The sequence below is a fragment of the Ambystoma mexicanum genome, chromosome 7p, assembly GCF_040938575.1.
Source record: "Ambystoma mexicanum isolate Mex_15411 chromosome 7p, UKY_AmexF1_1, whole genome shotgun sequence".
Classification (NCBI taxonomy): Eukaryota; Metazoa; Chordata; class Amphibia; order Caudata; family Ambystomatidae; genus Ambystoma; species Ambystoma mexicanum.
In genome coordinates, this window is record NC_090939.1 from 659243508 (window position 1) to 659262560 (window position 19053).

Below are 19053 nucleotides of genomic sequence, written 5' to 3' on the forward strand. Positions count from 1 at the left end.
AGCTGGGACACACGCGTTGCTGAGCCTCCGGTCAGCATATTGCTCTCCTAGCGAAAAAGGTGGAGGAGCGGGTCCAGCCAAGCGGCAATGAGGAGATGGTACAAGTGGGGGCAACCCAGGAATCAAAACTTACACCGGTGAACCCAGGACACTGCTAGGAGTGGAGCCAAGGGATTTTAGGCTCAAGATCACTAGTGGCAGCACTGCAAGGAGCCAAGGGATTTTAGGCTCAAGATCACTAGTGGCAGCACTGCAAGGTAGTGAATAGAGCACTATACAGCAATTTGAGTGTCTGTAGTTACTTTTGCAGGATAAGACGCTTGCACAGGATAATCTGGTCGAATGGCAGATTTGTATGCTGGTACAGTCACTATCAACATTAGAAAGAGATGGAGTTCCATCATTATCCAAGTCTTCCAAATTCATTCTGGATCTTGTGCATCACTTTGGTGTAGTCTGAAAACACTGACAGTTGCATTGATCCCCATGAAATTCTACACTTTTCCAGGTTAATCGCAGAATGGTCAACTTATTTCGGTAAATCCAAAACTTGGCAATGAGCCCTAATGGGAGCTTGAGAAGCAGAGGCTTTTCTAAAGATCTGTGCACTTGTTCTGCCGTGAAGACCAGAAACATGAGCAGCACCCATAGCCTTCTGCACAAGTCAAGGAATGCTCTGTGATCGCATCCCACCTCTCCCTTTGCAAGGCCTAAAACCAGAAGATTGCTACGTCAAGAACAACCCTCGGCATCCTTGGCTGTCCTCAAATAATTGCATGGCAGTTCTGTGACTTCAGTTAACTGTGCCTAACATGGAGAGCATACTCTCCACCATAGTTACCCAGTTTTAAGCACCAGTGCAACATTTTTGCAGATCCGCCGTAAGAGCAAGATTTCAACCCCAATGTCACCCATTTTCCACTCCAGGGGCATTAGGGTCCTCGATTACCGCAGGAATTTTTTGCACCAGAGTGGGGATTGTGCAAGCCAGGGGGAACAAGCAGTGGCTACGTTGAAAACAGTGTCAGCTGTGCAAGGCTCCATGAAGTTATCTCTTTGCTTGCTTAGGGCTCTGGTGCAGGCATTCTGTAGTCATGTCCAGCCCTCCCCACTAATCATACCGATTAAGGGGTCATGCGATTGGTCAATTACAAAGTGCTCACACTCGACTTCAAGCCCTACCGGACCATCGTCCCCAGCATGAGAGAGACACCAGCGGTATCCTGGCAAGATGCATTCCCTCAATTGCACAAGCAGCCCATACAACACATGGTGGGTAGGCCTCTACTCACCCATCATGTGGGAGATTCCCCAGGATACTGGGCAGAGTCCCAGAGCTTCAGAGTCCATTCATTCAACCACTTGTCCCACAACCACCTATTCAGGCGCATAGTTTGCCATGCTCCACCAAGTCATTAGTGAAGTGGTAAATCGAAAGAGGAGGGGCCAAAGCAGCAAATTGTCTCAGTCGTCTAGCCTGGATTGGTGCCATCTACTACATTTAAGATGCCACTCATCAGTGCCAGCACACTAGTGTTCACTGTCCCCTCCTCTGGCTTCCTGGTGGCCATGGCCACCAGAGCCCCAACTGGGTTGCAAATCACCTCTTTTCTCTCCGAGTGGGCCTCCGTCTCCTCCTTCCTCCTGGCCTCAACCACTCAACTCCTCCTTGGTGACTTCAACATTCACCTCGATTCTCACTGTCCCTCATCGCTGCTCTTTCACAACCTCTGCGATACCCTCTCCCTCTCTATCCTCCCCTCTGGCCAGACACACTCTGCAGGAGACACACTTGATGTCTTGATCTCCTCTGGCCTCCCCATCTCTATTCCTCTGACCACTCCTCTCTCCTGGAGTGACCACTACCTCCTCTCCTCCCATCTGTCACTCTCTCCCCTCCCTCCCCCAAGCCAACCACACCCCAAAACTTCCACTTACCTTCTCGGACATCCGACCTATGAAGCGTGTGTCAGCTGAGACTTTCGCTGCCACCTTCTCTCCCCTCCTCCACCTCTGGCTGACTCACACCCCGACACAACCCTGTCCCTTCTCTACTCTTCTATCCCTGATACTCTTGATTCTCTTAATTCTCTTGCCCCTGTCATGAGGATCCGCTTGAAGTCCAAAGCCAAGTGCAAATCCTGGTATGATTCCGACCTAGCTACACTTAAACGTAAGTGTAGGGCAGCTGAGAGGAAATGGCGGTCTTCTTGCTCATCCTCTGACAAACTGGCCTGTCGCCTGCTCCAAAGGCATAACTGAATCTCTGTCCGCACTAAGAAGAGAGCCCACATTCAAGCCCGTGTCTCTGCTGCATCCAACAACTCGGCCAAACACTTTAAAATCTGCAAGGAGCTTGCCAACCCTGCTGCAGTCTCCGCCCCTCCTCTTGCCTCCCAGGCCCTCTACAAAACCCCTGCCTCGCACGTTATCTCTAAAACCCAGGACTTCCTGTCCACCCTCGCCTCCCCTCCCCTCCTATTCCCTCTTAGTCTGTGTTTGCATGCAGACTCCCCCCTTTAACTAGCCCCCCCGCCATCCTTCTCTTCCTTTCCTATTTTCTCCCCTGATGAGGTTGCTAGACAAGTCCGATCTATGAAAGCCTCGTCAAAACAGGTTCATCCCTGTTCCTCCAAAACCATCAAGGACCACATTGACACCCTCGCACCTGCCCTTGCTGATTTTTGCAACCACTTGTTTGCCTCAGGATCCTTCCCCTCCCCTCTGAAGCACTCCCTTGTGCATCCTCTTCTCAAGAAACCCACAGCTGATCCTTCCTGTCCAGCAAACTATCGCCCAATTTCCATTACCCGCTTTCTGGGCAAACTCCTGGAAAAGCTGGCCATCTCTCAGCTTAACCTTCATTCAGATTCTGTTGGTTGTCTCCATGACCACCAGTCTGGCTTCAGAGCGGCCAGGAGCACGGAAACTGCTCTCCTCAATATCCGTGAAGATCTGCTCTCCAACCTTGATTTTAACATTCCCTCTGTCCTCATCCTTCTTGATCCCTCTTCTGCCTTCGACACGGTCAACCACACCATTCTGCTCAACCGTCTTCGTGATAATCTGGGTATCACGGATCAGGCTCTGGCCTGGCTGACCTCTTCCCTCTGATCGACCCTCCCAGGTCCAACTGAGGTCTTTCCTATCATCTATCTTCCTCTCCACCTGTGGGGTTCCCCAGGGTTCTAACCTCTCACCCTGGCTTTTCAACCATTACCTGGCAACTCTCGCTCACTGCATTGCCATTTTCTGCTCAAATTTCCAGTGCTACGCTGATGACACTCAACTCATTTTCCGGCTGCCCTCGGCCACCTCCTCTCCCTCTCTCATCTCCGACTGCCTAACTGCCATTCAAGATTGGTGTGCCGCCAATGATTTGTCTGAATGCCAGCAAGACGGAGATCCTCCTCATCGGCACACCATCTCCATTCTTTTCCCCTCACTCTCTGGCCAGCCTCCCTTGGCCCTCCTCCTACTGCTACCTGCGAGGCTAAGAACCTTGGCGCCATCTTTGACTCCACACTTTCCTTCTCGGCCCATATCTCTGAGGTCTCTAAAAAGTAAAACTTCCTACTGCCCCTCCTCAGAGGTATTCTTCCTTTCCTCTCCTTCCTTCAGAAGCTCACTGTCGCCCAAGCTCTGGTTCTCTCTCGGTTGGACTTTTGTAACAGCCTCTTTCTAAATCTAACTGCCTCTACTCTCCGCCCTCTACAACTTATCCAGAACAGGACTGCAAGACTTGACCTTGGCCTCAAGCCCTGGGATTGTATCTCTCCAGCTCTGAAATCTCTCCACTGGCTCCCAGTGGATGCAAGGATTAAATGCAAAACCCTCTGCATTGTCCACAAGGCTTTCTGGGGCCTGTGTCCAAAATACCTCCCCTCTCGAGCTCTTCGCTCCTCTACCTCCAACTCCCTCCGGGTCAATCATTTTTCAAATAAACGAGCTGGGGGTAGATCTCCATCTTCGGCTGGGGCCTCCCTCTGGAACAGCCTCCATGCCACTCTAAAACTTGAGGAGAACTATCTCTGGTTCCGGAAGCACCTCAAAACCCTCATCTTTGCTTCTGCCTTTGCTCCCCTTCTCCCCTGCTGATCCGCTCTCTTGGCACTGTGCACCTGGCCACCCTCTGTCCCCTGGGCCCAGGTACCTGCTCACCCTGCCACCTTCCTGCACTGCCTCCTGGCCACCCCTTGCACTGGGGACTGTATCTGTACCCATACAGCCCCTCCAGCCCCCATTTTTCTTCTTTTTCTGCACTTATTCAGACTTACCCAGTCTGCTGCCTTAAACACAGCACCTGCCACTTGCTGGCTGCACTACCACAGTTTGCCTCCATTTTCTATTTATTTTTATTTATTTTATTTATCTGCGCTCCTCGGCTCTGCACTTTCCACTCTCCCCCTTCCATGCACTTTTTCCCTTTTCCCTTTCCCATGCACTTGCGCGTTCTCAATGTCACTGGGCCTAGTAAGATCGTTTTTATGTTGTGTTCTCCCTTGTTCCCCTGCCTTGCCTAGTTGCGCTCTGAAACACTTGTGTACGAGCGCGATACAAATACAATATATCATATAACTGAGAACAGGGTGCCTCAGGAAAGTAAGCCAGACACATTTTTAAAACGAATGGATCATAAACAGATGAGGTCACATCACAAGGAGAGTCGGAGACCAATTTTGAGGGAGTGTTTTCGGAATGTGGACTTGGGACTGAGAGAAGTGCAGTTTGCCAATGGCCCGGGCTGATACGGGACCATATAACCTGTTTCAGCATCAAAATTGCGAATTACAGAAATCATGCAACTTTTCTCAATAAGGATTCATCCAGGTAGGTTGTTTTAGACGGTCTCAGAATTCTTGAAAGAATATGCTGCACTTCCTGTGTTTTGCAACAGCGCACAGGCCCAGTTTCAAAGCAATAGCATGTAATATCACATGCAGCCACCCAGAGGGATCCACTCTCTCAGCCCTTCGCCAACATTTACCTGGGTCACCTTTTTTACTGTATCAGCAAACAAGGAATTCCCTATTAAAACCATACAGCTTAGACACAAAATTACCCACAAATTAAAGAGACTTAACAAATCAGCAACCAGCCTGAGCCAAAACGAAGGGCGGATGGATGATTAAAAACAGATTCAAACTCAACACAGGCATAACAAAAATAATGATCTGCCCAACAAAGAAAATAAACCCCACCACTATCCAAAGACCAGTAGAAATGGCAGCCTGCACTTTACCCGGCACAGAAAAAAATATATATCAGGATTATAAAAAACAGACAACTCCCTTTCCCTGGTACCTCAGCCAAATGACTGGTGAAACTGCTTTTTAAACCCATGCTATTTTTGTTGTTCCTACATAGAACTCTTTTGACCCACCCACCCACCCACCCACACACACATTATTCCTGTCCCTTTAGACCATGCACTGGCTACTGATCAAACGCCCGATTCAATTAAAAACCCACTGCATAGCTCAATGGGCCATCCATAGATGGCATGGCACTTTCTATGATGCGAGGCTCTTTTAACAACAGTACCTCCATATAATAGACAACGCAAGGAGGGGTTGCCTGCGCTGTGATGGCCACCAACATGTGGAATGCCATACCCAGATATTTTTCATACAGGGCAATCTCTGACTTTTTGAAAATGCACAAAACCAGGTTCTTTTTAAAGCCATAAGAAGGAAATGCACAACGAATGGCATCTCACGAAAAATGTCATGAGCCAGATGTTCCACCAGACTCCCACCATAAGCAGGAGCTGCAGCCATACAACTGACAATACTCAAGCATGAATACCAAGGTATTGCCTACTCAAAGCGGCATGAACGCATGCAAGCAAGACCCTTTGATAATATTCCAGCATGATGAGACAATCCTGCACTCCACACATACACCAGGGAACTCCACTCTAGATTGCAAAATAAGCAAGTAGCCTAAGTACTTCTAATGTAACCAGACGCACCTGAACAAATTTCCTTTCAGAACATCCCCACACTTTGTCCCTTCACCAAAAGGAAACACAGTGGGTAGACCTTACTCGAATCAGATAAAGTCCAAAAAACGAAATAAGGGATTCGTTGGGAGTACCTACCAACTCGCATGCCACAAATAAATATTGGCGGATGCCACAAATATGTTCCATAGAAAGGAGATAAAACATTAATGTCAACCACAAAAATGCAGGGTGGTGTCTTGTCTTTACAGAATATTACATGTTCTCAATGAACTAGCACCCAGACATGATCTCAAATAACCAACCTACCCACTAACAAATTCACCTGTCCCAACCAACTCACCAAAAATCTGTGGCACACAGAACAGGTACTTCCGAATCGCATGTAAAGTTTTTTTCACCGAGCCTTTACCTCTTCTCCCACGAACCACACAACCCCAGCAAACTTGCAAAATAGAGTACAAAAAGGCTGACAAAATAGGAGAAGTTGCACGACACAAGACCAAGTTACATTATACTACAAAGCATCAGGGTGACCAACTACAATTAGACTGAGCATTCAGCTCTTTTGTGTGGTCAACATGGATAAAAGGATTTCATTAATCGTAGCCCTTCCATGATGATCCTATGTAAGAGTGACGTGAAAAAGCACAGCGCCCATTTCGTCAACGCAGCGATCTCTGCTGCAAACCTCCTGACCTGGGCGAACCTTTCAGCCGCCTTAGGGTCCGTGAAGAATGATGCTTTCCCGTCACGTACAATTCTCATTTTACCCCAGGTAAATCATGGCATATGGGATTTCCTTCCTGCGCAGGATGTTCTTGACCTCTTGAAACGTCTTTGCTCTTATACCAGAGGGCGGAAATCTGGAATGATTCTCATCATTGACGATCCGAATTTCAGATCTCCTTTCTATCTTACAGCCATCAGTACAGGGTATCAGAATATTCTGGCTATGATGGAGCATAAAATCAACCCAATTAGGAAAGTTAAAACCAAGTGCCTATAGCAAATTTGAATAACGTTTTTGTGATAAACATGTTAAACCATATTCCTGAAAATTTCAAATTAAACTGAAAAATTAAGGGCTTAGTTGCCCTTTCAATGGAAGCCCTTCCATGATGATCCTGTGTAAGAGTGATGTGAAAAAAATCTGCCAACATAGGGCATGCGAAAGATGAGAAATGTACTGATGCTGGCAGCCATTGGGCCCGATTCATGGAAGTGTTTTATAATGGCGCAATCCCATAGGAAAACGTTCCATGAATCAGGCCCAGAGTCTTAGTTTCCAAAGAATGCATCTAGGAGAGGTAAACAATAGCATAGCAAAGTCCTTCAGAACTAGATAGTATCTGATGTATTGTAGACAAAAAAAACAAAACAGAAAGTCAAGCAACCCAAGCAGAGTACTTCCCTCCACTGTAGTCATATCATATTGAAAGAACTCTCCTCCCTTCTTTTCCTTCCCTGCTACTCATTGTTACTCTACGCATAGGTTTTTCTTCTTTAAACATTTAAGGCAAAATAAAAAAGGTTTTACCTCTCAGAAGTTTAGACAAATGCCCATGGAGCAGAACCTTTGTCTCGTATGGCAGGCAGAGCAGCAGACCATAACGACTCACTGCTGCGCTTCATAACGGGGAACAAAACGATTTTAGGAAGATTGCAGCAAACTAAAATTCAAATCAAATTACGTTTTGCTTTGTCCTAGATTTTGGACCACTTCAGGAAATGCAACTATTTCCTGTTATTGCACAACGAGGAACACTGATGGGTGTTTGTGTAAAATGTAGAGAAAAGGGCAGGATGGAGCAATTGGCAGGAAGCACATGCGCATATCCTTTGTGCAACACACAAAATTACTTAAGCCGTTCTCACGGGTTGTGAAGGGGAGGGGGCCAAGCCACGGAGTACATATATGTCGAAATGAAGCAGCAATGGTTGTGGGATAAGATGGGCCTTGCCTCTCTAAAGACCCAGAAGTTAATTATTTGCTTCACTTTATTTACTTTTCTTTAGGCAGTTAAAAAAAAAGTAGACCTTTTCAAGAAACGAACTTTCCCGGAATTCCTATGAACTAGAGTCTTGTAAACAGTGAGGTAGCCACTAGCCCGTATAACCTCAAGTCCCATTATGACCACTTCCTCTTTCTTTGCAACTCTTTCACCAAGTGGCTTTTGGTTTGGGCTCAGCTGATCAACAGTTTCATTGTGTGTTGCATATTGCATACTTTGTATAAAGGATGTAGTCATTGCTTTTTCTTTCAGGTAGCATGCCTCTGCATGCTCACATGAGCTACCGTATGACAATGTGGCTTGCGTTGGTAAAGCATGCCTGCCCGTGACTCGGCCTTTCTAAAGTGAATGCCACGTACACACAAGAGCCCAGATAAAAGCTCGGGGGGTACAACCAAAAGGCCTGCTAGCCCCGGGTCGAGACACTTCCAACATTAGTGTAGCCCCGGATCTTTTCCAGATGTAGCAACATCCCAGGGTTCAGGTGCCACTTGGAGGGCTACCAAGCAGCATGAACTTGACTCGGGTATACCATAGTTTCATGACAGTCATTTTTACGACTGCCTTTTTTACGAGTAAAGAATTACGAACAAGGTCATTGAAATTTTGTGGGAGGGGTGGGAAAAGGCAGATAAGGTGTTTGGTGGGGGGGTGGAGGGTAGGGAATAGTTAAAAATAGGTGGGGGGGGGGGGAGTGGGGTTTTTGGGAGGGAAATTGGAGTGCCAGACATGCTGAAATCAGTCCAACAAAGACTATCCTGTGGAAAGCCATAGTTATCGAACAGGGCCTTGCATGCAGCCCTGGAGTGGGTCTTTCTAGGAAAGGCTGGCGTGTCCCGCCGAACCAGGCAGAGGATTCCCAAAGGGCCAATTAACAGTGAGGTGCCAAGGTCTGGAAGACACCTGCCTCTTCCTTCTCTCAGGCACACTATGCTTATAGAAGAAACCTCTCCCAGGCCAAGTCCATCTTGGGAAGTCTCAAAGTAGCCCAAGAATGAACAGGGGTGAAAACACTCTCGCTTCTCGATGCTAAAAAGGAGATGGGCCAACCAAAACACTCAAGTCATCTGCCACATCACAGTACAGAGGCAGGCACAATTCTAAAGCCATCCTTAACTAGGAGAAAATAAACACTGGAGGTATCAGCATGCCCTATATTAATCACCATTTGGTTTATTTTACTTTCCCAAAGGGTTAATAACTAGCTACTAGCACGCAAATAGTGAAATATGCAGCTCCATAGATAAAATTTTAAGAAAATAAGGGTCTTTCACCTGACTTGTGATAAGAGTAGAAATAAGCACCTTTACAGACCCAATAATTTATCATGCAGATCTTTTAGCCACAGCGTTAAAAATGAGTCAGCCACTTCCACTTACCCAATATCCAAGAGCTTTGATAACATCCAATTTGCACATTGGGCAGGTCCTGTGTTCAAGCAGCCATGGGTCAATGCATGTGCGATGAAATATATGCCTTGAAAAAAATAAAACGATGTTAAAAAAAAATGTTAAGTGCAAAAACGTGCATTTCGCTTGATCGAAAACTGTCAATATATTGTTTATCGGTAACAAAAATGTTTGACTGCTCAGACCAATGTACCAAGAAGGCTCGAAGCCTGTGTTTTCTCCAAAAATCAAACCGGATGTAGTGCATGCAATCCTGCACCTTTACAGTACCAACGTTATGTGATTTTATGAAAGAGGAAAGAAGTTAAGACTACTGTAGAAGAAATCCATTTTGAGCAAGGCACGACTGATTTCTAGGTAAAGTCCAATCATGTTCACCTAAGGATGTAAACCCAGATGCTTTGATAGAATGGGCAGCAAAGCATGCTGGATCATTGCATCCGGCTGTCGCTAGGGTGACACAACCCACATGTCGGAGGTTTAAATCCAAACAGGTTTAACTTATCAGATTCCCCCATGAAGTTGAAAAAAAAGATCTTTTTTTTTAAACGCATACAAAAAAGTACCTAAAGTATAGTGGCTACACATTGTACATTAATTTTAAAAAAACTAGTAGCATGCGTGGTTCATAATTTATCAACTTTTATTGATGAAAGTGCAGATCTAGCTCGAAAACAGCCGCGCACTGTACAAGGTTTGAGTAACCAGAGTTTGGGATGGCATCTTTTAACAGTAGCCCAGTACTGCGAGATACGTTCCATGCGTTCACTGGGATTAGTCCACCTTCAAGTGGTGTAGAATAAGCCACGGTTTGAGAGTTTTGTTAAATTGATATGATATGGCATAACGCACCTATACACAAGTATCACAACTGTTTCAATTGGCGAATTATGGGGGTGTACAAGTCTACGTTGGAGGAGTGCCAGAGGGATGTGACATGAGAAGGATGGTTTGCTGTCCTCTAATTGTGGACTAGTTGTGATACAAGCTAGTTGGTTGATTTGCTGTTAAAGGAGCACGTGCCACCAGCTATGTGGAGCTTAGCTGTTGGGTACACTGGTGTACTACTCGTGACTGCTTTGTAGATGATACATACAACATTGAACATTATTCTGGTCTCGAGAAGAAGCCAATGTAGTTTGCGTAGGACTGGGGCGATTTGGTCCCATTTCTGCACGCCCATAGTAAGATATGCTGCAGCTTGGTGGACTGCTTTTAGGGGAGCCAAGTGAGCAGCTGGGAACTCGATCAGGAGGGCATTTCCCCTTACCCCCTCATCAATCTGCAAGACCACAAGGGCCTGCACTATGGTCCGGATGTAGGGTTTGATTTTGCAAAGGGTGGAGATTTGGAGCAAAGCTGTTTGGGCCTTCTTGGCTATGTGTTTCTGGAAGGACAGGCTACTGGCAATGGTGAAGCATGCACATTTTGCTGCATCTGAGAGTTGCGGATTAAATCCTTCGGGTTGCATATCACTGAACCATTGTTGGACAAGTTGTTCATTAGGGGGTGGGGAGAGCGATGAGGACGAACTGGGTCTTGGCTAGGTGAAGTTAGGGGTATGCAGCCGACATCCAGTTCTAGATGATGGCTAGGTAATCAAAGAGATGACTGATGTCCTTTGGGATTTTCATTCTGGTGCACATGAGTATAGTCCACGTATTGGTGGATGGCTCTCTTACATTGCACCCTCAACGTTCAAACAGCGACCAAAAAGGTCCAGAGCTGGAAAATACCTACTCTGCAGGACTGCTACAGTTAATATTGTAGCAACAGGAAGGTTAGGCTGTATGAAACAATGTTTTCTTAATGTATATTCAATTGCCCAACTCTGTTGTTCCCAAATAGGATTAGGGATCTTTGACTGTGCATCTCAATGCATGTTGAGCCATGTATTGCAGTACTTGGGTAATATCGCCAATCTGGTATAAGATTAGAGGTACATACTTCTGGTGTGGGACTTGATGGCCATGCATAGTTTGGTGTTATACCCTAGGGTTCGCTAGGACAAATCCTTAAGAGGATCAGAGGCCATCAATAGTTTGTTGTATACAAATTATGGCTGTAAATGCAGAGGCCCAAATACCTGCAACACTTTAAAAGGTCATATCAAATTTGGATTTGATCAAAGATCATCACTAGTACAAAGTGCATTATTTGGAGCTTCCTCGTCTTGCCCAAAGACCTTTCCAGTGAATAGTGTCCATGTCAAAATGTGCATAAACGACTATGGATGGACCAATGATTCAATGTCAAACAAGAGAGCATGCAAACCTTTAACTTTCCTCAGGTTGAAAAGGCCTGTTTGGCCAATCGACCATGCATGATTAGACCCGTGAACTCAAAAAAAGAAAAAAAAGGTGGTGTACTTTCGGCTTAAGGGAAAAGTTTTTTTTTTATTTTTTTTATTTTGATACAGCTGAATTTAATCAACTTTTCAAAAAAAGAAATAAGTAAAAATACAAGAAAGATACATTAAAATGAATAATAAAAGAGAACAAACAATACAAATGAATTAAGATGGGCAACTATACAATCTCATTTCTCAGATGTACAATTAGTTCTATTCGCTTTAAAATTAGTAACAATAAATGATTACATATTAATTTCAGAAGGTAAAATTGCATCAAGGAAATGAACTATTGCTTTGATGATGGAGAACTTAGTTCCAGCAAAAAGTAAATTCCAAATCGGATTTCATCATATTGATTATACAGATTTAGTACATGAGCAAAATGTTTAATTCGTAACTCTTGCAAATTGGTACGGGAGATGATTAGATGTTGCAAAGTCTCCTTTTCTGTAGACAACTCGCAGAAACGACAATATTTCAAATTATGAGGAATTATATGACGCCTACTAAGCACTTCTCTAGTTAAATACAGATTTAATCTAAAACGTAGGAAGTTGTTTCTTATAACTGGTGCAGGACATTTCAGCAAATTGCTCGCCACTTGGCCGAGCTTTTTATGACCAAAGTTATCTCTAGTGAAGTCTTTGAATTTCAGACAAATTTCAGAATTTAGTGTCCAGGCATAATGATAAAACTTAGTTTTGGCCTGTGCTGGTCTTTCAAGCAGGAGCGTAATAGTTTTGTCTGCATCAGACAAAATAGTCAATACCTGGTTTCGCCATGTGAGTGGAAAGGGATGTTTCGATTTAGTTAGATGGTGAGCTACCATACTCAAAATGTTATTTTCCAACCCCAATAAACATTTGCGAAAGAAAGCACACATTCGCCACTTGACTCTAGATGCTAACAAGTTCAAACCCAACTCAAACCGTAAAATAGGCATGGGTGTACAATTCGGAAGGTGTAATACTTTTCTCCAGAGGCAGGCTTCTAGTTTGTTCCACATTTCATCACTGGAGTGCAATTTTGATTCCGCCGCATAGATCAACATTGGTACTACCTTTTGCTCATAAAAAAGTAGGATGTGTTTCAGCGTAAATTTACCATACTTATAATGCAAAATTTTTGCTTGCGAGATCAAATTCAAGAGTTTGACCTGCAAGTTAGTCTGATACAGATAATCAATTCTTGTATTCGGCACCATAAGCCCCAAATATTTATACTCCGATACAGTTTTCAATAGCACATTACAAATCGACCATGGATAGTTAAATATTCTGTTTTTGCGGTGTGATTTACAAATCATAATTTGTGATTTGTCAAAGTTCACAATTAAATGATTATTCTTCACATAAGTCGTAAGGGCACCCAGTAAATTTTGGAGACCACTAGGGGTCTGGAATATTAAAACCAGATCGTCAGCATACAAAAGGCATGCTATGCGCTGTCCCCCCAGCTCAGGAGCATCAGATGTAACTTGCCTAAAAAATGTACCCATGTCTAAAATAAATAAATTGAACAAAAAAAGACGTCAATATACAGCCTTGCTTAAGACCCACATATGTATTGAACGATGAGGACAAAAGGCCTTCCATAGTTAACCTAATACGCATAGTGGTGTCAGTATGGAGATTAATTATCAAGGCTAATAATGAAGTAGGGCAGCCTAGCAGATCTAGTTTTTGAAACAAAAAAAATCACGATTTACTGAGTCAAATGGAGAACGGAAGTCAATAAAAGCGCAATATAAAGATTGCTTCCGCTCTGCATACTGGTCCTTTAGCATGTTAATGGTTATAATGTTGGGAAGTGTACCCAGCCCACTAATAAATCCTGATTGAAAGGGATCCCTTTTGAAGTTGTTCTTGGACCAAGTGTTCAAATCTCTCAATATTAGGCGGCAAAAGATTTTCCCAGGCACATCTAATAAGGAGATTGGTCTATAGCTGGCCGGATTGGACCGATCACCTTTCTTATAAATGGGTACAACAATGGCTTATTTCCAAGTGTGAGCTGCGTGTCAATAATATTCATATTATATATGGGCTGATATACTATATTCCATATAGTATATCAGCCCAGATTGTCGGATGTTGTTTAAGATGCATATTTGACAACCCGTCTGGGCCAGGAGCTCTTGAGCCACTAGCTTGGTTGATGAAAAATAATATGTCCTCCCTATCAAATTTGAGATCAAACATGAAATGATGCAAAGGTTTAACAGTCTTCACAGTATCAGATGATGGAGCATAAAGGTTAGAATAAAACTGAACCCATGTGTCTTCATTCACATCATTTGTCTGAATGGATACTTGATGTCCTGCTGTGGCTTGATTAATTAGTCTCCATGATTCTGCCGAATTCTTACTGGCTAGAGTTCTTAACATGGTACTCCCGTCATTTTGGTACAATTTAGCCTGCCTACCTCTCACCCAATTCCTGTATCTTGTTTTGATTTGAGCGAGTATCGTTGCTCTCTCATCACGAGGGAGTTTATAGGCCTCTCTTTTTTCAGCACGAACTATCGATTTCATCGCTTTCAATTCCTGATCGAATATATGTAAATGTGGAATTTGTTTTAGATTATGTGTGATGGAAGTTGGCTGAAACAACTGCATTAGATCATGATAAATTACAGTTGAGCATCTTTCGCTATGGTTCTGGCACTTTAATTGGGCCTCATAACAAGCTCTAAATGCTTCTAAGGATTCTTGCGACCAGGTTAACCTATTCCTGGCTGTGTTTACAAAAGTAGAATCTCTTAGATATTGCAAAGTTTCTTGGGTCTCATTTTGATGGCAGACCCAGGTCATTTTGAGCATGTTATGGTCGCTAGCGTCCATGTCAATAACTTGAAATGTTTTTACTTTACTTAGCATGATGGGGTTGACATAGATGTAATCAATTATCGCCTCGCTAGTTGCACGATGCCATGTTGCTCTAGGTGGAATATCCATAGCAGTCAAACCATTTAACATGAATACATTTCTGGAGTCCGCAAGGCTCAACCATTTGTCAAGGCGACCCATATCAGATTTACTTTTAGGACCCAGACAATGGAGATTAAAGTCTCCAGCTATAATGATGGTATCCACTTGGCAATCAAGTAAAATAAGCTACATAGAGTCCAAAAACCCATCGTCTGAGATACTCAAAGGATTCCAATATACATTAATAAGTGCACAATGCATACTGTGTCCAGTCAGTCTGGTCATTTGTAAATGGGAATTTGGAAAAAACCATGATTGGATTTTTAAGGCAGAACTTTGCCTAACAGCCGTTAGCAAGCCAGAGGCAGGACGACCTAATTTCCCCTTGACAGCTGGAGAGTGTACAATATTATGATTATCCCATGTTGGAGTACGTAGCAACCAGGATTATTGTATTAAAAAAATATCGTAATTTAGTAATGAGATATCTTGGTTGTTCATTAAGTGCTTATGTCCTCTGGAATTCCAGCTAATCAAGGAGAAAGTGGTGTCATGTCCATTTAAATGCCAACGTTGCAAATCTTTGTGGTTGCAATGACATTTAGCTATGCGAGCATTTTGATTTCTATTCGATTGCTGATGTATATTTGGTTTGGTGATATCCAATGCGCTGCAGTCTATGGGTTCCAAACCTGTTAAGACTATAAATCCCAGGTCGAAAAGCTGGGTCTTTGCGGCCCAAATGGCATTAACCACCACTCTAGAATTTATCCATAAATTCACAGCTGCCCACTTTATTCGATCCGTAAATTCCACCTGTACGATGTCAATAGATCCAATATCATCAAGCTCTGTCAACTCGCTAAATATAGATAGAACAGCTGCTCGATTCAAGTAATATTGCGGAGCCGGTGCTGGTCGACATCTAAAAGATAGCGAGTGCACAGCCAGGCGTTTGAAGCATAGGGCAACATTTTTCTGGGTATCGACTTTACAAGGGGCTGATATTTTTGCATTTAGCTTAGAGGCAGATTTAGCTTCATTTCCGTTCGGTTCAGTTTGGGAAACCAAGATTTTGGATAGCGTGATTTTAATCAATTCTTCAATGTTTGCGCAAGGAACCATCACTTGCTGTGCAACATTGTTATTATTGTTATGCAAGACCCATGCTGGAGAACAAGAGTTACAGGTAAGCAATGTGTCCCTTCTTCAGCAGTGGGTCCAGCATGTATTCACATTCTCATGAATACAATTATGCAGCAGTACATAGACAACTACAGGAGGTGGCAAGGCTCAGCGAAGCAACACACAACAATGGAACGGACTCACCTCAAACAGGTTGCATAGCACTCCTCCCTGGAATCCCTGTTCATGCAGTAGAATCTCGTGAAGTTGTGGGTAGACCTCCACGTAGCAACCCTGCAGAAGTTGAGCAGGGGAACACCATAGACAAACGCCAGATTTGCTACAAGCATGTGTTGCAATGTGACGATACTGAACTTTTGGGACTTCAGGTACTTGTTTAGGTGTTGCAAATCTAGGATCGGTCACCACCCCTCTGACTTCTTCCTTACCAGAAAGTATCTGGAGTACACTCAGAGCCGCGGAGGTGCAGATGGACCGGCACTATTGCTGCTTTTCTCAACATGGCCTGAACCTCCTGTAGCAGTGGGCATGGGAAGTTCTTGATGTGCGACAGGAGGAATGCTGGGCACCAGTCTTGGAATTCTAAAGTGTGCCCCTGCTGAAGAACATCCAGAACCCATTGTCCATGGTAATCTTTCTCCACTGCTTGACAAAGTCTGATAGCCTCCCACTGGAGTGTGAAAATGGGGGCGTAGGCCCACAGCAAGTTCAAGCCTGCTTCGGTGTCTGCGTCCTGAACTGAGGATGACTACTATGTTGGCCTCCACGGCCTTAGGGCTGGGAGCAACCCCTGTAGGCTTCCTGGGTGGAGGCAGGAGGAGGGGGGTGGGTGGTGTCGGTAGGGGTAGAATACCCCTTGGAAGACCTAGAAACTCTTCCCCCTCTGGAACATAAGGGCAACCTACTTTGCTGCAGGGTCCCCAGAGAGGATGCGGTCTCTGTCAGTCTTTAGAGCCAGGAGAGTCATTTACTGCTTTCCAGAACAACATTGTCTCAAAGGACATGTCCACCACCTTGAACTGCATGTCAAACTTGAGGGCCACCCCCACCCCCCCCATCTGGTGGAACCCAGAGTCTGCAATGTCAAACGCGACTGTAATGGCGTGATCCAAAGCCACCTCTCCTTCCTGAAATGGGGCCAGGGGTTGGGCCTTCTTGTCATCAAGAAGGATATCCAGGATAGGCCCGAGCTTATACCAAAGCTTCCCGTCGTAACGGGACAGGATGGCAAAGGCGCTGGTGGCTTTGATGGTAGAAGCAGCCATGTAAATGATACGCTTGCCAGTTGCATCCAGCTTCTTCCCATACCAGAGTCACCATGGACGAAGAGTTGGAAGACAGTTTCCTGGTGGCAGCAGACCCCCACCGAGTCTGGATAAGGCTGCAACTAAAGATAGCTTGGACCTGGATCCAGGACCAGGTATTTCTTCTTCAGCCTGTCTCGCTTCAATGGCATGGTATTTTGAGTATTCATAATGGCCAATCCGTCATTGAACAATGGGACCCACACAGCGGTCTTCCTTGAGGCCCATTGAAAAAGGAAACCTTCCTCTCTTCTGGCACCAGATTGAAGTGTTTGGGCGGGTTGGTGATGGTGTATAAAGAGGCAATTTTGTCAGGTGGTGAGGCACTGGCAGGCCCGTCAACATCTGGAGGTTCCCAGTCAGTGAGATTATGATCTTAATACCCATCAGTGTCAGTAATCATGGTATTGGTGTGAACTGGCTCCTTTGCCACAGTGGTCAAGGACCCATGCCCAGATACAGATGCGCCCGGTGTCCTATGGGGCGGTGTCAGCAGATGCCTGGAAGGGATCCTGGCTGATGGCCTGGGAGGACTTCGGCCAGTCCAGGCACACGAGCAGTAGGTAACCGTTGCTCAATCTCAGCCACCAAAGAATGCAGGGTGGTCAGTAATTCCGGTGACTTATCCCTTGGTGCACGAGTGGGTGCAAACAGTGCAGTCGGGGCAGGGGCCGGGCTGAGGCCCCATACAGGGTAAACGGCTGGTACCCTACAGAGAACCCCCCTGGGACATGGGTCTCTGGCCCCCTTCATGCTCAGACTAAAAATCCTCCAGCAGGTCCTCATCAGAAATGGTATAGATGTGAAGAGATCTCCTTGGCAATCCCACAGGAGCTGGAGGAGATGCCCTTGGCAGAAACCCTGACGGTTTCAGCAAATCCCTCATTTTACCAGAGTTCTTCAGGAAGGAGGCGACGATGGGAATCTGCAGAATGAGAGCCGCCGACAAGGGGCCTTGCAGGTAAAGAGACCCTTGGATTAGTCGTCATGAACATTGAAACAATTTGGCGACTAGGGAATATCCAATTTCGTCGACTGGGTCATCAACGAAAGCATGTTGACCAAACTATAGTCGACGGTGCAGTGGTCTTGGCCAACGACAACGTGGTCCTGGTCGTTGACGAGGAGGCTGTCAACGAGGTAGTGGTCATAGTAGATTGTTGTTGACGGGCTTGTGTCGCAGATGAAGATGGAGATGCCACTGACGGCTCACCAGAAGGTCTGCCCATCGAAGACTTGTGCTTAGAAGGGGATCAGAACTTCCTCGCAGACGGAGGGAAACCATCAGCCAGTAGTCTACCTGTCGACGGAGCCGGCAACGGAGAACGGCCCCTTCCCGAACTTGATCCTGCAGCCGGTGTGACCTTCAACAGAGCAGATGGAGCGTGACGTTTGGCCTTCTTTTGGTTCTCCCAGGGCGAGCATCCTCAAAGGACCTCGACCTCTTCTCACGAGTACACGCTTATGGGACAAGCCGGTCCTGGACGAAGCATGACTAAACCCAGGCCGCCTCCTGCTTGACCCAAGCCACTAACCTCCAGCAGTGGGCCAGGCGATGACAAATGCACTAAGGTGCCGATGCTCAATGAAAATGTTCTTCAGGACTCTTCTACGCCACATCAGACATGATTGAGATGAGATGTAGGCCCAAGCCCTGGCCTTGTCGAAGTCACAGAAAGAAGATCCAATGACGAAAAAAGACTCTTGCCACCGACAACGGATCCCCGCTGATGGTAGTCACTGCTTGACGGTTGACGAAGAAGAGATGGAAGAAAACCATCAAAAATATTCTCAAAACAGCAACAAGATGGCCACCAGGGGTGGAGCTTAGGCGGACAAGCGTCATTGGCTGGGGGCAGTATGACAGTTTTCAGTCTTAAGCTAAACTGCTTTCGTTATACCGAGGATTCCCAGCCTGATGATGGGGAATA

General features: G+C 45.3%; 1 protein-coding gene across 2 annotated transcripts in view; it reads right to left on the bottom strand.

Annotated features, from left to right (window-relative positions):
* The window catches only part of RNF149 (ring finger protein 149), a 175945-nt gene that overhangs the window by 28250 nt on the left and 128642 nt on the right, over window positions 1-19053 (bottom strand). For both annotated transcript variants that reach the window (XM_069636717.1, XM_069636719.1), the window contains one exon: window positions 9360-9456. In XM_069636717.1, the coding sequence (XP_069492818.1) occupies window positions 9360-9456 (97 nt within the window). The remainder of the gene's footprint in view (window positions 1-9359; window positions 9457-19053) is intronic.